This window comes from Electrona antarctica (genome assembly GCF_951216825.1).
Source record: "Electrona antarctica genome assembly, chromosome: 16".
In the NCBI taxonomy this organism is placed as follows: Eukaryota; Metazoa; Chordata; class Actinopteri; order Myctophiformes; family Myctophidae; genus Electrona; species Electrona antarctica.
In genome coordinates this window covers 25,815,267-25,834,746 of record NC_136797.1, presented here as the reverse complement: position 1 = coordinate 25,834,746, position 19,480 = coordinate 25,815,267, and the positions used below count along the sequence as shown (strand labels likewise).

Genomic DNA, 19,480 nt, shown 5'->3' with positions numbered 1-19,480 from the left:
GCTTGTACGATCTGTACGAGCTTGTAGATCTTTTAAAAAATCATGAAAATGTGGCGAAATCTTTGAATATATATTCTTTCAGAGCGAACTGGGGGGTCCCTGAAACAACATATTTTCAGAGGTGGGTCGGCAGCCAATTTCATATAATTTCTGGGGTCATTGACATGAAATCGTTTGAGAACGGCTGACATAGAAACGTAGGTTTTTCAGAAAACTGTCAGGATTTAGACGACATTTTGTAGAATCTAGTCTCAGGTCTAAATGGGTTAACCAACCTGCTCCAGGTCCTGCTGAGTGAACTCGTAGAGTTTCTGAGTGGTGTCGCTGGCCAGCACCAGCTCTCCCATGGGAATGCCCCTCCGCGTGTACACCAGCCACCCGTCCTCAAAGTCTGAGTCGTCGTCGTGGTATCGAAGATCGTCCAGCGTCAGCAGCCGCTGACCCTCGCGGGCCACCTGAAAAACCTTATCGACCACTCGGACGGGTCTCTGGTCGTTGACGAGCTCGACGGAGATATTGAAGGTGTACTCCGCGGCGTTCTTGTCCTCCTTCCTTCCGCCGTGCTTGAGTGGCCTGTAGACGGTGGCGCGAAAGGTGAAGGAGTCGTATCTGGTCTCGCTGTCGTCGTGCACGTACATCAGCCTCTCCTCGGCGATGTCCTGGTTGCTGAATGTCGTCAGGTTGTCATTGAGAGACGTGGAGTTCGAGAGGTTTATCCTCTTAAGCTGCCCGTAGCGAGGACTTGCTGTGACGGTGTAGTGGACTGCCTTGTTTTGTGCCGTGTGGACGAAGAGCACATCCTTGGCGATGACTTTGCTCTCTCCCTCCAGGACCGACAGCCCCCGGTTCACCACGGTGACCGCGGACGATTCCGCCACGATGACGATCCTGAAGTCGTATTTCACCGAGCTGGCGTGTTTGGAGAACACCTTGAAGACGAACGAGTCCCTCCCGTCCTCCTGCGGCCTGTCCTCCAGTTCATATTTGAGCAGGCCGTCGGTGACGTCCTTCTGACAAAAGGTCATGTTTCTTTTGAGAACTCTTTGGTCGAACACGAGCTGGCCTTTCTTTGGCACCGTGAGGAGCCTGAAGGAGAGGTCGCTCTCCGGGAGGTTCACTCCCTTAGAGACGGCGTTGAGGTCCTCCGACGTCAACACCTTCGTTCGGACGCCGTTCACCTCCATCTTGTTACGCGTGACCTCGAAGGAGATCCACCGTACCGCGATGGGAAAAACCACTTCCTCCGAGTCCCGGGAGGAGGAACCCATTTGGATTTTGCATTTGAATTGATCAGTGACGTCCTGCGTTTGGAGGCCATAGTAGGTGCTGAGGTACCTGATCCGTTCTTTCTCTAGAAGTTTCTGAGAAAAGGAGGCAGTGGGTTTCCACTCTCCGCTTGAATGCAACCTCTGGAGCTCGCCATACTGAGGCGCCTGTGTGACATCATAGCGTATTTCCACTAACTGATCAGCGACGTTGATCTGCACTGCAAGGTGATTGGTTGTGATGAGTGAGGCCTCACCCTGGTCCACCTCCAGTCCAGTGTTATTGGCCAGTTTGTGTTGTAGTTCCTCTGCCATTATCCTCAGAACTACAGTGTTGCTCACCTGAGGAAAGGAGAGTCAGAGATGTATCATTATTCTAAAATAATCATCAAAACACTCGAGATGAATCATTCAATTAATGAATGAAGAAGGAAATCAGGCTGTTAACACATTACAAACGTACTAAAGGTCCTTACAAACGGGCAGCGATTAACACGCCTAGAAATGAGACCTGCGTTTTTGGACGGTGAAGTCGAGGGGCGACAACGCAAGAGTATTTACGTTCAACGTTACTTTATTTACGTATGATCACGGTCCCATGAAATTGTCGCACGCGTGCTAGTCAGTCAGTCAGTCAGACTAGACTTGGATTCTGTTTTTTTACGCTTGCGTTGTCACGCCCCTCTTGAGCAGACCTGGAGCTGACCTGTCTGCGTTAATCGATGCCGATCTAAAAGTACCTTAATAAAGTACTTCAATACCTTCTGAACTCACGAGGATTCTGTCACATTATATATAATAACATTAGGAGTATAATATAAGTATGTGTACATTGTGTAATAATTGCCAAGGGTAAAAATAGAGAGTTGGCAAGCAACAGGTTTTGCAGCAATATATCAATTACAATGTAAACATGATGTAAACATGAATGTAAACGATGTTAAGCTGCCCTGAATAAATGTCATCTATGCCTCAAATGTAACAGTCAACACCAAGACAACATGCACATCATAAACACTCAAAAGGTGTCACATCCCAATTTCCACCTTTTTATTGGCACACACCAATAAATGTAAAGCTTACGCATTTGAGCCAAGGGCCTTCATTGGAGCATTTACACAGACTCAACTCAATTCACACAAGGTGCAGTACATTACTAGCCTGGCTTGGCCAGCCTCATAGCTCATAACTGAAGATTCTTCCCCGCATATGAGTCTGGACTCACGGCCACTATTCAAGCTGCCTATGGCCGAAGTCCAGACTCATATGCGGGGAACAATCTTCAGTGAATCCCCGCTATGAGGCTGGCCAAGCCAAGCTAGTACATTATAGCAGCATGCTCTGTCCACAGTCCACCTTTACTTTGACCATGACGTTGAACTTACATTTTGTCCATCACTGACTCTGAGAGCCAGCCTGGATGTAGGAACTCCAGTGTGGATGAAAGTGATCTTTCCCTCCTCCAGGTCAGACAAAGAGAACACATTGATGGGTCTGGAAAACAGAAGAAGAGGGATTATTTTACATGACATTTCACTTAACTGATCTGTCAAACATCGACACATTACACAATCAATGTAAATAATAAAATAATGTTACAGTAATATACCAACCTATTGCGGTACCAACCTGCCAACCTACCAGGTTACTAACGTGTCTGGACACACAGGTTGATGAAATCACTCCTCAACATATATCTGCTATCTATATCGAATCCCGCTTGTGCCACTATTTTTGTGCCAACCTTTCTTTTTTTTGGCCGCTAAAGTAAAGTTTTAGACCGCAACGAGGTCTGACATATGGCTGGTTAAGACTCACCTGTGGCTTCCGCATGCGGTGCCACTCAAACTGACTACTGGCCATGGCTTCTGGATGCAAACTGTTTGGGGCTACTATGTCTGGCAGATATAGTTGAAGGGTGATTTCACCCGCGTGCTCAGGGCACCATGCAGCCCCGCGAGGTACCAACCTACAAGGGCACCAGGATACCAGTGGTGGAAAAAGTACTCAATTGTTGTACTTAAGTATTATTATTATAATATATAATATATATTTAAATAATATACTCAAATAAAAGTACGAAATTGAAAATGTACTTGAGTAAAAGTACAAAAGTATCGGCATCAAAATTTACTTACTAAAAGTAAAAGTACTCATATTGCAAGTTCAAAATGTGTACAACGTCTATTGAAAATAGCAGATCTACAAGCTCACAATGCGTCGCAACGCGACGCATTGTGAGCTTGTAGATCTATGTTGTATGTAGATGTAGATGTATGTTGTGATGTATGTTTTCAAATCAAAGTTTTTTATCGCCAAAGTAACCAGTAACTAAAGTTTTCAAATAATTGTAGTGAAGTAAAAAGTACAAATTTTGTCTCTGAGATGTAGTGGAGTATAGAAGTAAAAGTACTGGAAATTGGAAATAAGTACAAATACCTCAACATTGTACTTAAGTACAGTACTTAAGTCAAAGTAATGAGTTACTTTCCACCACTGCAGGATATACCAACCTGCCCGGGCGATCCTCGTGCTCCAGATATCCAGCCTCGGTGCTGCTGTCTCCCAGAGAGCTGAGCATCAAGTCTTCAGCCTTACTGTCTGGATCTGACACTCTCACTGTGTTGGTGGTCAGCTGTTTGAATGCACGCACGCACGTATGCACGCGCACGCGCACGTATGCGCGCGCACGCACGCACGCACGCACGCACGCACGCACGCACGCACGCACGCACGCACACACACACACACACACACACACACACATGTTAGGTGCTAGACATGCTAGTAAGTGACAAAGAATGAAAGGTGCCATGCCTGTACGTGTGAACACACACACACACACACACACACACACACACACACACAGAGAGAGCAGTGTACCTGGCGTTTGGAGTTTTTCAGCAGAGTGAAGAGGTTCCCCTCTGGCAGGCTGAGCTCGGGGGGGTCGTTCACGGGACTGATGCTGACGTCAAACCGGACGGGAACGTTTCTGTCCGTCGCGGTGTCAGGAAGCTCCTTACCGCTGGAGGACACCGAGAACAGGAAGGAGTCCCGCGTGTCCTCGGAGCCTCCGTGAGCGTACGTGACCCTGCCCTGCCACAGGTCCAGCATGCTGAAAGAACCCCTCTCCTCTATGGCAACACTCCCCCTTCCCTCCACTTTGTCCTCCTTCTTCTTCTTCTCCTCCTCTTCATCGCCGCCCCCCTCCTCCTCCTCCCCGGCCCTCGGCCCGCCGCGTCCCGAGGCCGGGTCGAGTGTCAGGCGGCCGCTGACCGGCGCCTCCTCGATGATGAACAGCACCTGGGACGGGTGAAGACCCAGCTGTCGCAGGTCCAGGTTCACCTAGATATGTATAGACATGTAAGCCAAGGCATTTCAATTGTATTCCTTTCTTCTTCAATTGTTGCTACGATTTTGTTATTATTGTTGCTGTCCGTCTTGTGTTTCCTAAACAGCATTAATTTTTACCCAGACAGAATTCGTCCTGCTATAGAGCGTCTCAGTCCTGCCCCCCTACCAGGGCCCAGGAAATGATTCCCCGTTCATTTTCCTCATAGACATTTCAAAAAGTATTTATTTAAAGACCTTTTAAGCCTCGTACAAAGCCAACTCTTGTCGTGACAAATCATGACAACAAACAACAAATAATTGGAAAGAAGAAAAAACACCTTTTTTTGTTGTTTTTCTTCTTTGTAATTATTTGTTTGGTCCAAAATATTGTGTTTGTTGTCATGAGTTGTCACAACTCGCGTTGGCTTTGTCCGCAGCGTAACCGTCTGTAAATAAATACTTTTTGAAATGTCTATGGGAAAAATGCATTGGGAATCATTTCCTGGTCCTGGCGTCGTCATGAAAGGGGGCGGGACTGCGATGCTCTATAGTCCAGAGATCCAAACAGGACATTGGTCAGTTGTCTGACCAATAAGCCTATCTCACAGAATTTCCCCGCCCCCCTTAATACGCCCCCTTTCGGGGTTAGTGGTGATAGCGTGACGTCACTCCATAGACGCTTCATGTTAACAGAGGTAATTTAAGTCTACAACTTTTGTTTTCTCAAGGTAAGGTTTGTTCTATCTGTTCGAGCTGATTTACCATATTGTTTGCTTCATAATAATATTGGTCTGTCACATTTTTACATTAGAAAATGTACTTAGATTCTCCAGAGAAAAAAACGTGTAAATGCTCATGTTAAAGTCACCACTATTTACCGGAAGTGGGCGTGAAAAACGGGCTGTGAGATAGGCCTATTGTAGGTTTTGAAATGTCAATGAATAAACATCAGGCAACAATGTCCAATTCAACACAATAACGCAGGGATATATATGCCATAACAACACACAAACACGCTGTACCTTAATGTGCTTAGGTTCAAGTAGTGCTCTGCCTCCTTCCGCTACCTCCAGTGGTTTTAACAAGAGGAAGTCGGAGTTCTTCTTCCCGTCGGCACCGTCTTGACCGTCGCTGACCGTCTGCTGTTCAGTCGTGACGTCAGCCTGGGGCTGGTCCGTCGGGCTGGCGGAGGTCAATGCTTCCGGAGCGTTCGCGGGCTTACAACCCACAGACACGTCCTTGGTCACGGCGGCGTGAGGGAGGCCTGTTCTCAGGCCGTTCACTCGGATCTCTCTAAGGCATCCTTTAAAGGATCCCCCGCCTCCCGCTAGCAAAGCTCTCGTTCCCGTCAGCAGCAGCCCGGCTTGCCTCGCCTCTCCCTGGGCTCTGTCATCCAGGCCTCCCAGATAGAGAGGTCCTCTGAGCTGGAGTCCCTGGAGCTGCGGACCTAGGCTGGCGTTGGCCACCTCCTGTCCCACCTGGAGCTGGATGCTGTCGGGCAGGAGGCGCAGTTGGATCGGGTACCAGGTGTGAATCCTAAGCGGGAGCGAGCGGGAGCGCAGTTGTTTTTTGTTGCCCTTTTCACTACCCACCGTGGCCACCACCTGGCCATATTTGATCTCTACAGCAACAAACCCTCCGCGAAGGGCAGAGCTGTACAGAACCATACCATTGTCTGCTTTGACCGAGGGGCGCAGCTCGCATTCAAAGACCCCCTCCTCTGGCACATCCCAGGGTGCGCGTCGCATGAAGGCTCTGTCGCTGACAAAACTGACAGCGTCTTCTTCCGTTGCTGAAAACTGAGGGCTGCAGCCAGGAGAAACCTCATGAAAGGTTTTGGACCCAGAGTACGGTTTCAGGCTCGACAGCAGGTCGAGCTCGTTGAAGATGACCTCATCTATGCAGCCTCTGAACCCTGTGGCGTTGTGTCCTGTGGTGTGGAGGAGGTAAGGGCGAATCAGACCGGCCGACCCACCGACGAAGAGCCCATCCTGGATTCTGAGCTCCTGGTCGGGCCCCGGCATATGGATGCCGGTGCTGGAACTGCGATCAACAGTCATGGAGATCTTATAGTTGCCGTGGGTCAGTTGAACAGTGTGCCAGGCCATGTCACTGTGACGAAGGCCAGGCTCTGAGCGCAGCAGGCGCTCACCCGATCCCAAGTCCAAACGCACCTAAGAAGGGAGAAGTGGAACAGAATCGGAAGATGGGATTGAAGCATAAATCTTTTTCCTTTATTGTTATATTTTATCTAACAAAGAATTATAGACATATGCCAATTAAAACTTTCACGCTTAAAAATCTGTTCTACAGTAGCTTCTCCTTTCCTTTCTCTTCAAGGTTCAAGGTAATCCTATACATCCAGTAACACATCATACTCCGAAAGTAGCCGATCTACAAGCTCATAACGCGTAGCAAGCTCGTAGATATATAAGTAGAAAACGCAACACGAAGCGAGACGTCGATCAGCGTGTTCAGGTTTCGCTAAAGTCTTTCCCGGGTTACTGGTGAAATAGGCTTCCCTCCCTCTCACTCTCCCTCCCTAAACAAATATTTGAGTATATATATTTTTCCTAATTTTTGTTTTCTTTTGAAATGTCTTCTGCTGTATATTTGATTTGTTGTAGTAAAGCACTTTGTAATGAAAATTTTAAAAGGTGCTATATAAATAAAGTTTTATTATTATTATTATTATAAACGTTGCCTAATTTGCACCCAGTGATTTTAGTGAAAACATTAAAAAAAACAAGCCCATGGCCTTCATCATAACACACCACTATGGACAGGTTCAGTCCAATATTCACTGGGTAATTGGCATGATTAAAAGACAGACAAACAACTTCAACTTTATTACAGAAAGATAACAATGAACTAGTGTCTTAGTTATCAGATGTTTGCTGCATCGGAGCGCCTCTATGACACCTCTGATATCGGCTGACAAAATGCCCACTGTCTTCACGTATTCAAAAGAAAACAACCACACGCAGTATATGCTGGTATATTATTATGTAGCATTACACAGGAATGGGGTTCTGTAGCATGCACATCTCAGCACTGAGATTAGACTGTCAGGGGCTGTCATATCTAAATGAAAGTATTATTCCACGCAACACAAACACAACTGCTTATAAACCATCTCATATAAGAAACACAACGCCTTAGCAGTAGTAGTTGAAGCTAACATTAAACTATTGTGGTCTTCTCTGTTTCTTTGGTCATGAAAGAACTTGTTCTGTAATGAAGTCATTGCCACAGGGCTCATGGCGTATGGGTTTTTTGTGTGTCTGTGAGCAATCTGACACCCAGCCATGTGAGTTTGATCTTGCCTCTGGCTCTAGACTAGGATAGTAAATTCCTATAGGAGCTACAACCGCACACACAGTATGCCAAGGGGATCTCAGAGTCAAGACAGGCAAAAGAGTCCAGCATAATGTATTTGGAAACGTTTGTTTTCAGCATTATTGTTATAGTTAAAAACACATATAATAAACTATAATATATATTTTGCAGTATGGGACCGTTCCTGGCGCCAGGGTGGCCCATTTATTACAGACCACAATTAGGAGATGGTCACACTTTAATTAGATGGATTTCTGAGGTGGAGCGCAATACCTCCCAACAGCTCCCAGTACACACGTCTTGACGCAACCAAAGCCATGCTACCCATACACAGAGTTGCTAATGCCCGGGATCTAACCCAGAACCTCCTGGGCCAAAGACGAGTGCTCTACCGTACCGACTGAGCAACCGTAACGTTCCGTATGTGACGTAATATTGGAGGTATTGTGGTATAGTGTCGATCATGTGTCAATAGACTATTGACTCACTCAATAGTCCCTGTGTTATATGTATCTATGTAACAACAGATATAAGCACTCCTTTGTCCCTGCCTTTGTCCCTGCCTCGATCCGTGCAGTCAATGCTGCCAGTAATCTTGTAACGTGATGATGATGCTGAAACATGCACTTTATGCAGCACTTTATATATTATATCTTAAGCACTTTTTTTGCTTTCTTATTTTTTTATCTATTATTCTTCTACCTGCACTAGATGCGACCAGACCTCCGGTTATGCTATGGTGTCTCTTGTCTGTTGTTGTCCTGTATTGTTTTGTATTTGTATGTCGGAAACCACTACTGTTGCTGTAAACACAATTGCCCTTCTGGGACATTAATAAAGACCTTGAACCTTGAACCATGAATCTATATCTAAGACAAGTGATGCTCTTGCATGGGTTCAGAGTCACCTGCAGGCGTCCAGAAGCCAACTCAAGCAGCAAGAAGTCCTTCTCTCCTGCGGCCAAGAACAGCAGCCCTGACGGCCTGGAGGTTCGAAAGCGTACGTGGAGAGACATCTGACTGGACGCCTCCGCCCTCCGCAGATGGACGAAACTATCGCCGTAGAACGAGGCTGGAGAAGCAAGAGATTCAAAGAGGTTGGTGTTACAGTGCATGCTCCACAGACTGCTAACAATGTGAACCCGTTTAGACCTGGAAAGCCTATACGCTGTTATACCTTTCAGTCCGGGAACACATCTGTGTCATTTTAGTACATAAACGTTTCCATTTTTTGTCAATTAAAGCCCTATACTTCATCATACAAGAGTGTCACACAAAAGTAGTGAAAATAGCAGATCTACAAGCACACAATGCCTGGCGATGCGAGGCATTGTGCACTTTAGATCGGCAATTGTCCCCCGACTCTAAATCATTATTAAAATAATAATAAAAAATGGATCGTTCCACCCGACAACAACGATATATAGCAACATGATAAAAGAAAATAGGTTTTTGACTAAGTAACTCCATTGGATCCTCAAACTATAGGATATACAGTACATACAGTAAATAAATCAGTGGACCTTGTGGACCTTTTTGGGAAGCGACACCATTGTGTGATGGCATGTAAGTAAATCGAGCTTAAATTGGAAGAAACATTCACACGACAAACAGTCAGGTCAGATCTATGCATTTGATAACATTATTCTCTTTGGTTGAATCCCATAAAACTTTTAAGCGTACAACAAAAGTAAACATTTGACGAACTCTGCTAATTCAAGGCTTCAGCCAGCACTTTGGACCCATTCCAACTCTGCTAATCCAAGGCTTCAGCCAGCACTTTGGACCCATTCCGTTCAACCATATTGATTGTCTGGGTGTTTTAAGTGCTTGCCAATAGTTGTCCTTTTTACACCATGTCTCTGAATTCAATTAATGGAAGCTAATGCCTTTTAGGCCAGCATCGTGATTCGTGTATAGCAACTGCACCACGTTGGTGCCAATCTGATAACGGTGTTGCCCCAAATTTCAATGGCTTTGGTTTGATTATTTGGAGCAGTGGGTCATTTACGCCAACAGGAAACAAAGTGACATTGAATTAACCACTTAAAAGAATAAACTTTGTTGCCTGGGGTCCACCAGCATTATATCCTTGGCCCCCTCCTTTTTTCCTTCACCAAATCACGTCACCGAAAATTAGCCTGGCTAATAAGCCAGACTCAAATCAAACTGTCGTGTGGTATTTGAGTCTGGAGATGCTGTGTATGGATCTTGTTTCCTGGGGGGTGGGTTCCAACATTTTCTCTTTGACGCAATTGGTCAGAGCTACTGTCAGTCAAAGGTCTCAAGCATTGAACGTCACTGTACCAAAGCCCGCCCATATTGCATACCGTGTCCTGATTGGCCACACCAGTTCTCTGGTGTAGGAAATGGGCGTACAATTGAGCCTCTCCAGACCGTAATCCGCCGGCAGGCAGTTGTTTTTTGCCAACGGCTGATTCGGTCTGGCTTATTAGCCAGGCTAACCGAAAATAGACAATCTTGCGACGTGCTGTGAGCTTGTCCGCTATTTTTGGCGAATGTTCACCTCTTTTCACCGACTGTTTGCCTACATGCCCAGAATACGAGGGATGTGAATGTGGTTTATTATGTGATTAAACAAGGCTAGATATATTGTAGGGTGCCCTGGTAACCCATTAGAATCCAAGAATGCATCTGTCATTTTAGATTCAACAAGTAAAAATAGCAGATATACAAGCTTGCAACATGGCACAAAGTCATTCTCTGAAAGAGGCTTAACGGCCAAAACGTTGGTTTCCTCTACTCTGCGTCCAAAATAAAGTATTGGCACTTTGGCTATCAGTGTGTGTGTGTCTGCTTTCTGGTTCCTTCAAGATTTTTTGCAAAAAGATATAGGTTAATGACGTATAGAAGATTTAGAACACTTTCCTGGCGTCTTTATGTGTGTAATATGTGGTTGTAATATGTGATGTGGATGTGTGTATAAGCACGCACGCACGCACGCACGCACGCACGCACGCACGCACGCACGCACGCACGCACGCACGCACACACACACACACACACACACACACACACACACACACACACACACACACACAGTAAATCCGTTGTTTTGCTGTCTTCTACATCATTCAGTACCTACAGTATTGCTGTATACGATTCAGCACCACAGAAGCGTGGAGAGCAGCAGAGCGAGAGAGAGAGAGAGAGAGAGAGAGAGAGTGTGTTCAATTTTAATTTTATATTTTACATTTCCATCATGATTTTGCATGTCGTGTTGCTTTGGGATGAGAGTTATGAGTGGCATTCAGATTTAAGCATCAGTGTAATGACATTTGTAGTCCCATGACTTTACTGTAAATTGTGTTTATTATTTCGGTGTCAGCATGTTGGCACTGGAAACCCTGTGTTCTTTAAGATGTGTCCCGTAAGGGGACGGGGCTGTGTTGAGGCAGCTAGACACAGAAATGTAAGTATGCATTCATCCATGTAGTGTCATTAGACATTACTTGACAGTCAGCACAATAGTGCAGCTTTCATGCCAGGGCTCTCCACACAACGCTAACAAGTCCTTGTCATTAAGCTGCATGTTGTCACTGTTTCATTATAACTGCCCCACTGATGTCTGTCTCTCTGCATCTCGTCTAATCTCTAATCTGTCTCTATCACATTATTGGTAATCTGCCTACCGTCACAGATACGCCTCCTATGCAAAGTCTTTACTGTGCATACTCGGTCACATCACATCACTTGACCAGGGCCGGGCGATTTGATATCTGGACTTTCTTTCCTTTTGGAAAGAAAGTGCATTGCTATTTTTTTTGCCAGTTATTATTATTTATTGTTGGTTTTGTCCACATTGTTCAGGTGGCTGTAAGACTTTTAAGTACAAGAATGTCACTGCCTGCAATGTTGCCACAGCTGTAGCCTACTGACATTGCATTGTGACAAAGTTCATTTCATTTCATTTCATTTCATTTTATTTCGCACATAGTGTAACACAATACAGTACAAATCATAATAGATAACAATTCATATCTTTCATAATTCATTTGTCTTTCATACAGTATCTGATACACCTATGACGAAAAGGAGCAGGAAGAAGAATACATTCTTATAAATACCTGCCCCCTTTTCACTTAAAAGTTTAGTTTACTTTATTGATTGGCGCATACACATCTAAACAAAACAAAACAAAAAAACAAACAAAACAAAAACAAAACAAAAGAGAAAAACAAAACAAGCAAGAAGTTGAGCAATGACACGTGCAACAAATGACAGCTCCAGCTCTAGTTAACCTATTCATCATCTTCATATTGTCTAAATATTTGATTTTTGTAATTTCTTTTAAATTGGCAAATATTTGTACAACCCTTTAAATTGTCATCCAGAGAATTCCATATTCGGATTCCTGTAAGACCAACATGGAGGGGTGGGGGGGTATTTATTTTTCCCAATGCTCATCTGCCTTTTAAATAAATAAATAAATACACAATGTTCTCCTTTGTCTTTTACTGTTTCATTCAAAACAGTGTGTTCATGTATCTTCTTCATGACTGACCACTATAGGATCCAACCAAAGTGTAATCCAGAACAATAAACTGTATCTCCATATGTCTGCACTCTGCACACAACATTAGACTGGATTACATATTATTAAGCTGCCAACGACCACTGACCACATTGACCACCAGTGGTGTAAAGTAACTAAGTACATTTACTCGATTACTACTATACTTAATTTGAGGACCCCCTCTAAAATTAGATGATACATCTCAAGGGGCTATCCTCTAAAGGAAATAAAATTTCAATAACTGGAGTATTTCCAGTTTTCAGTACTTTTACTTCTACTCCATTCAGGCAGATATTGTACTCCGCTACAATTATTTGAAAGCTTTAGTTTCCAGTTACTTTGTAGATTTTGATTATTATTACAAAACATACATAACCACTTCAGGCCTGGGCCTATATACTGTATATTTTTTTGCCATTCGAAAATAGCTGATCTGCAAGCTCACAATGTGTCACATCGCGAAGCATTGTGAGCTTGTAGATCAGCTTTTTTCAAAAGATGTTCTAATACATTTTGAACTTGTGAAATGCATGGGACATTCTGCATAATGAGTACTTTTTTTTAATACTTTTGGTACTTCAAGTACATTTTGATATATTTCAAGTATACATTGCAGTAGCTCTGGTCCATAGCCTTCTACTGCTTCTACGATTCTGCCCTAGAATCGTAGAAGCAGTAGAAGGCTATGGAACAGAGCTAACATTGCAGTATTGGCATTTGGTACTTTTACTTAAGTAAAAAATAAATTACTTTTTCCACCACTGTCTGTGGCAAAATTACTATTAAAAAAAGGCTAGACCTTTTCATTTACTTGCTGTAACATTATATCAATAAATACTACTCAATTCAATACTAATGAAAGCATGGCCATAGTGGTGAAAAGACAAAAGAGAGAAGAGAGACACATGCTTTTCAACTGCAACATACAGAGTAGACTATAGAGACATTTGCCTTTCCATTTATGAAAATAGTGTATGTACACTATATTTTATAGATACTATAGAGTATCTATGCATGTACTTTGTAGTACTTATACACCCGTTGTTTTCAAAGTGGGGTCTGGGGACCCATAGAGGTCCTCGAAGAGGGTTCAGGGTGTTTCCAAGTAGTTAATATATTCAATAATAATCAGTCATAACCACTCTAAAATACTTTTTTTAACAACAAAAATCTTGTCAAATACTTTCCATCATGGCATGAAAATGTTGAATTGAGAACCATGCACATATATAGGCCTATAAGTGTGTGTGGCCTGGCCTGCAGTCCTGACAGGAGTGAAGGAGTATCTTTACCTGCATATACTTGTCCTGTGCAGAGTAGACAGACCAACAGCAATTTGGTCACAAAATGTCTTTTTCTGTGAACAAGCAGAGAACTCCCCATCTGTAAGAGCTAATGGTGTCTAATTCATTCCACTGCAGAGCGACATGTGAATGTTTCTGAATGCTACATTCTTGTTGTCTTCACTCACTGTGCAGCACTCGCTCTAATAATCATTTCACCGCTCACACACACGCACACACACACACAGGCATTCTAGTTCGACTCCAGACTACAGCCTACAATTTACCTGTGTGTGTGTGCGTGGGTGCGTGCGAGCGTGCGTGCGACAAGAGGCTCCACCCCTTGGCTGCAGCACGGGGAATGGGGCGGGGTCAGGTGTAGACGGGGCTGGACATCTGATAGTCGGCTATGGATATCCTAATCAGACAAACTGCCCCATCTGCTGGACGACTGCAAGAAGTACAAATAGCCTACAAATCTGTATCCTCAGGCTACAGAAATGAAAATTCAGGCTAGTAGCCTGACACAGCCTGGATTTTCAGGCCAGGCTAACAATGGCATTTTCAAGCTTTTTAATCTCACATTCTGGAACTTCTGGCCAGATGTATGATGACTGGAATCGATGGAGGGCTCGTCTACAGACCTAGAGAGAGCGAGAGACCCCCAAATTGACTTAGGCCTACATATAGGCCATTTCAACTGGTTATATCCCAGGAATACTGTATGTTTAAAATGTAAAATGTGTACATGAGAAATACTGTATAGAATCGCAGAGGTGATATATTTAAACAAATTGCTAGAATAGGCGTACATAAATTGTGTGTGTGTGTGTGTGTGTGTGTGTGTGTGTGTGTGTGTGTGTGTGTGTGTGTGTGTGTGTGTGTGTGTGTGTGTGTGTGTGTGTGTGTGTGTGTGTGTGTGTGTGTGTGTGTGTGTGTGTGTGTGTGTGTGTGTGTGTGTGTGCGTGTGTGTGTGTGTGTGTGTGTGTGTGTGTGCACGTTAATTTAACTCTTAAATGAACACTGGGGAATTGTACAAAAGACTATGATTAAACTAAATCAACATTTGCGTTCAAAATAAACACTGCATGTCTGCTACAAGGCAATCAAGGACATGGGACCCCTAACCTTCAGGATATGATCCACCCACGGCCCGATCCCACTCACTTAGACCAACACAGAATGTCCGTCCCTCCCTTCCCTATACGACACTCTGGTCAATGCTCTAAGCATCCTAGACTCTCCTCCCTTTCCTATATGACACTCTGGTCAACGCTCCAAGCATCCTAGACTCTCCTCCCTTTCCTATACGACACCCTGGTCAAGTTCACCACCCAGGCGGGGCCGACCACGTGCAAGGCGGTGTTGACGAATGACGGGGGGGGTCTGGAAAGGTGGGGGTATGCACTGGAGAGGAGAGAAAAATGAAAGTCTGCAAGAGTAAGACAGAATGGGCCCTATTTTCGTCAGTGCTAAACAAACCCCTTATCCTAAACTTTTGAAAAACATAATATTAAAATTGTCCAACTACGATCTACACCAACACATTGTGAGCTTGTAGGTCGGCTATTTGAACTCTTAAAAAATGTTTTTCAAAATAGTAAACAAGGACTGACGAAAATGGATGTGTTTGTGAATAAGAGGGAGGACAGTGAGGATGGTAAGGATGCAAGAGTAGAAAGTGCGAAAGCCAAGGAGTTTAAATAATTGAGGTCAACTGTCCAAAGTTTGACCCCTAACCCTAATTAGCAAGAAGAGGAGGAAGAAGGAGAAGGAGAAGAAGAAGAAGAAGAAGAAGAAGAAGAAGAAGAAGAAGAAGAAGCAGCAGCAGCAGCTTCCTAGCATTTGGCCTTTGCACCATCAACAATTGACCACACTTAAGGCCAAGCGACCTTGCCCCCAAGATGCTGGAATTCCAGGCCTGTTTAGGAAATAGAAATACCATTCCATGGACACACATACAGGTTTCTGTCAGTTTAGAGTGCACCACATCCAGGCCTGTATAGTTATGAAACACATGCGATTAGGAACAGGAAGCACCTGGCTGGGAATAAAAAACAAACAGTTCAGACCAGGAAGAGAGATGGAGGAACGGGAACTATTTCACCCCAGCAGCAGCTAAAACAACAGTTCGAAGGTCCCTACACGTAGGAGCGGACTTGGCAATTATGGGGCTCCGAGCGAAGCTCACATTTGAGCGCTCGCCACACACATAGAACCAAACCCTCCACTTACTATATACGCTACTACAGCAGTGGTTCTCAACCTGTGGGTTGGGAGCCCCAGGGGGGTCCCCATATGATTTTGTGGGGTCCCCAGATAACAGTGCAAGTGACACTGTGACACAAACATGTAATGCCTCAACTTCTACAATTACAACTGGACTTAGTTGTCAGGGTGGGTACATTGCCCTCAGTTCAAATATGATTATTTTGGGGGGTCCCCAGTTCAAATTTGATTATTTTGGGGGGTCCCCAGTTCAAATATGATTATTTTGAGGGGTCACGGTCTGAAAAGGTTGAGAACCACTGTTATACAGTAGCAATGCATAAACAATATACTGAAGAAGTGCCATACAGATCTTTGAATCTACTATCACTACTTTTGGGAAAGTCAGTGGATATCCAGAGTTTGGGGTTATGTGGCACCGTGAGCTAATCAATGTTTTTAAGGTTAAAGATAGAAGGATAGAAACTGTCCTTTAACCTGCTTGTGCTGGTTGAAATGCTGCAGTACCAGAAAATACCACAAGAGGGAGAGCAGTTGCTGCCCACTGCCAGGGTGATCGTGTCGCGTGTAGGGCCTATGCACAATTATGCATTATGTATTCGTGTGTGTGTGTGTGTGTGTGTGTGTGTGTGTGTGTGTGTGTGTGTGTGTGTGTGTGTGTGTGTGTGTGTGTGTGTGTGTGTGTGTGTGTGTGTGTGTGTGTGTGTGTGTGTGTGTGTGTGTGTGTGTGTGTGTGTGTGTGTGTGTGCGCGCGCGCGTGTGTGCGCGTGAGTGTGTGTGTGGGGAGTGTCAGCCATCTGCCATGCACCATCAAAAGTAAACAGTCACTGCTGGCTATTGTATGTGGTGTTAAGCAACAGTCTGTCAACCTGTTTCTCAGATCTGTGCACCCACAAAGGTGTGTGTGTGTGTGAGTGTGTGTGTGTGTGTGTGTGTGTGTGTGTGTGTGTGTGTGTGTGTGTGTGTGTGTGTGTGTGTGTGTGTGTGTGTGTGTGTGTGTGTGTGTGTGTGTGTGTGTGTGTGTGTGTGTCTGGTGTCTGCCCAATCCTCAAAGAGAAGAAAGAGCAGGAAAAACACCTCACTTTGGGTGCTTAAAGGAATGCTTTTGACATTTGATCTGTCTCCAAAGCATGCAATGTGATGCCGGGACCAGCTGCCATCTTTGCTTGGGGACACCATCGTCCTTTGTGTGTGTGTGTGTGTGTGTGTGTGTGTGTGTGTGTGTGTGTGTGTGTGTGTGTGTGTGTGTGTGTGTGTGTGTGTGTGTGTGTGTGTGTGTGTGTGTGTGTGTGTGTGTGTGCGTGCGTGCGTGTTGCACGCGCATGCATTCGTGCATGTGTGTGCCCACTCACAAGAGAGTCTGTGGTGTGAGTCACTTTGAGTCATAGACACTTGTTTACAGGAGAGGAGAGGAGAGGAGAGGAGAGGAGAGGAGAGGAGAGGAGAGGAGAGGAGAGGAGAGGAGAGGAGAGGAGAGGAGAGGAGAGGAGAGGAGAGGAGAGGAGAGGAGAGGAGAGGAGAGTGGGATGGATGGATGGATGGATGGATGGATGGATGGATGTAAAAAGATAGGATCACAAAAGCAGACTAATCAGGTAGGCAGGTAGTACAATTTACAATTGAGATTAGGACACAAACACTCTTAATCCAGAGCGATTTACAGTAAGACAACACATGGTAATACAACAAATCATAGAAATAGTCATCAAGGATCATAAGCATTAAGCTAAGAACCTAACATCCATCTTCTGACAGTACATGTTTCATTCAGTACAATGAAACTATATGAGTAGAGTATAAACTAGAGTGCTATATGTCTACAAAATTACATAAATGTAGCCTTTGCATAATATACGCAAGGCATTGAACCCCTACCATGAAATGTTCTATGAGCAGGGTCTGGCTGTAAACAAGCATCTCGAGCTTAGTCCATTCACCTTGGGTAAACAAAGAACTTTGCTTTTTTGCTTTGCTTTGAGAAGCCCCGTAGTCTATGTGTCTTTATGAGTAGTGATCCAATGTTCTGATTTTTCCTGGTGGGTTTTTGAAACGGTGCATTTATATAGCGCCTTTATCCAAGGCGCTTTACATATAGATTGTGCATTACATTCACCCATTCACACACACAATCGTACACCGATGGCGGAGGAAACCATGCAAGGCACAAACCTGCTCATCGGGAGCAGTTAGGGGCTCAGAGTTTTGCTCAAGGACACTTTGACACCAACTCTGGGGGAGCCCGGGTTTGAACTGGCAACGCTGCAGACAGTTACCATCTGGCCAAGCTCTACCCCTGATCCAACCTAATTAAAATAAATATCCCATTGCAATCACTGCAGCTTTATATATCTAGAGCTGTATCTGCCTTTGCCCGGCAGCGATGCAGATTACTGATGTGAATTCCAGCGCGAGGTTAAGGGGCGACATATAGAACGATGAGGTGTTACAAGTCTGCCTTTGCACGATTGTGTTAAAAACCCATTTTGGGCGGGAACCCCTTTTGGTGTTAACATTATGTTATGCTTTAGCTATTGAAAAATAGTAGATCTACAAGCTCATAGTGCGCCACCGAGTGGCGCGTTACAAGCTTGTAGGTCTGCTGAACGACTGACATAGAAACATATATAGCTTTTTCAGAAAACTGTCAGGATGTAGAAGACATTTTTAGAATCTGATCTCAGGTCAAATTGTGTTAATTCCTCCAGGGACTATACACTGATTATTGTACCTCATAATAAAGCAGAGTCCACCGCCCTGGTAGCACCATGTACTGACGTAGAGCCATTAACATTTGCAGCCAGTAATAACAAGCTGCGGTCTTACGTAACAGGACCTTGCCTCTGCTCAGGAACACCAAGTTCCCCATTGATCTATTACATTACAGTAACATCATAACTTGTGTTTCCACACGTCTGTCTGTCTGTCTGTCTGTCTGTCTGTCTGTCTGTCTGTCTGTCTGTCTGTCTGTCTGTCTGTCTGTCTGTCTGTCTGTCTGTCTGTCTGTCTGTCTGTCTGATTTGCTCTCACTGCATGTGTATGAAGAATAGAATCTATTCTTTCATACACAGTGAGTGAGACTCGAGAGCAAATGATCTATTCAATAGATCATTCCCCGGAGAAGAGTGGAGCAGTGCTTTGCTTCTTAGGAAAGAATCCCCCCCCCCCCCCCCCCTCTCTCTCTCTCTCTCTCTCTCTGCAAGAACAAAAGGCCAGTTTGTGGCCTAAGGTCAATTCACCACATATGCAGCCAAAGTCTTTCTGCGAGTGCAGTGCTCGGTGTCGAGTCCGTCAGATGTGTATCTGACGGATACACAAAAGGCCTCTGCCCGGGCTCTCGACCCGATCACCCCTATATCTCCATATATGGAGCTGCCTGACATCATAATGACATCTGCATAGACTCCATATTTGGGCATGCCTGACAAAGAACTCCTTATATGGGCATAAAAGGGACACATAGACATAATAACTGGGTGAGGCATGCATTTCGCAACT

At 44.6% G+C, this 19,480-nt stretch overlaps 1 protein-coding gene across 1 annotated transcript in view; it reads right to left on the bottom strand.

Moving 5' to 3' along the window:
• Window positions 1-18,851, bottom strand: part of LOC306939366 (chondroitin sulfate proteoglycan 4-like) — a gene marked incomplete at both ends in the record, with an annotated part of 46,837 nt that extends 27,986 nt beyond the window's left edge. The window contains 7 exons of the mRNA XM_079523953.1: window positions 276-1,607; window positions 2,651-2,759; window positions 3,779-3,900; window positions 4,149-4,610; window positions 5,621-6,772; window positions 8,845-9,008; window positions 18,809-18,851. Of these exons, the coding sequence (XP_079380079.1) occupies window positions 276-1,607; window positions 2,651-2,759; window positions 3,779-3,900; window positions 4,149-4,610; window positions 5,621-6,772; window positions 8,845-9,008; window positions 18,809-18,851 (3,384 nt within the window). The remainder of the gene's footprint in view (window positions 1-275; window positions 1,608-2,650; window positions 2,760-3,778; window positions 3,901-4,148; window positions 4,611-5,620; window positions 6,773-8,844; window positions 9,009-18,808) is intronic.
• Between the last annotated feature and the right edge of the window lie 629 nt (window positions 18,852-19,480).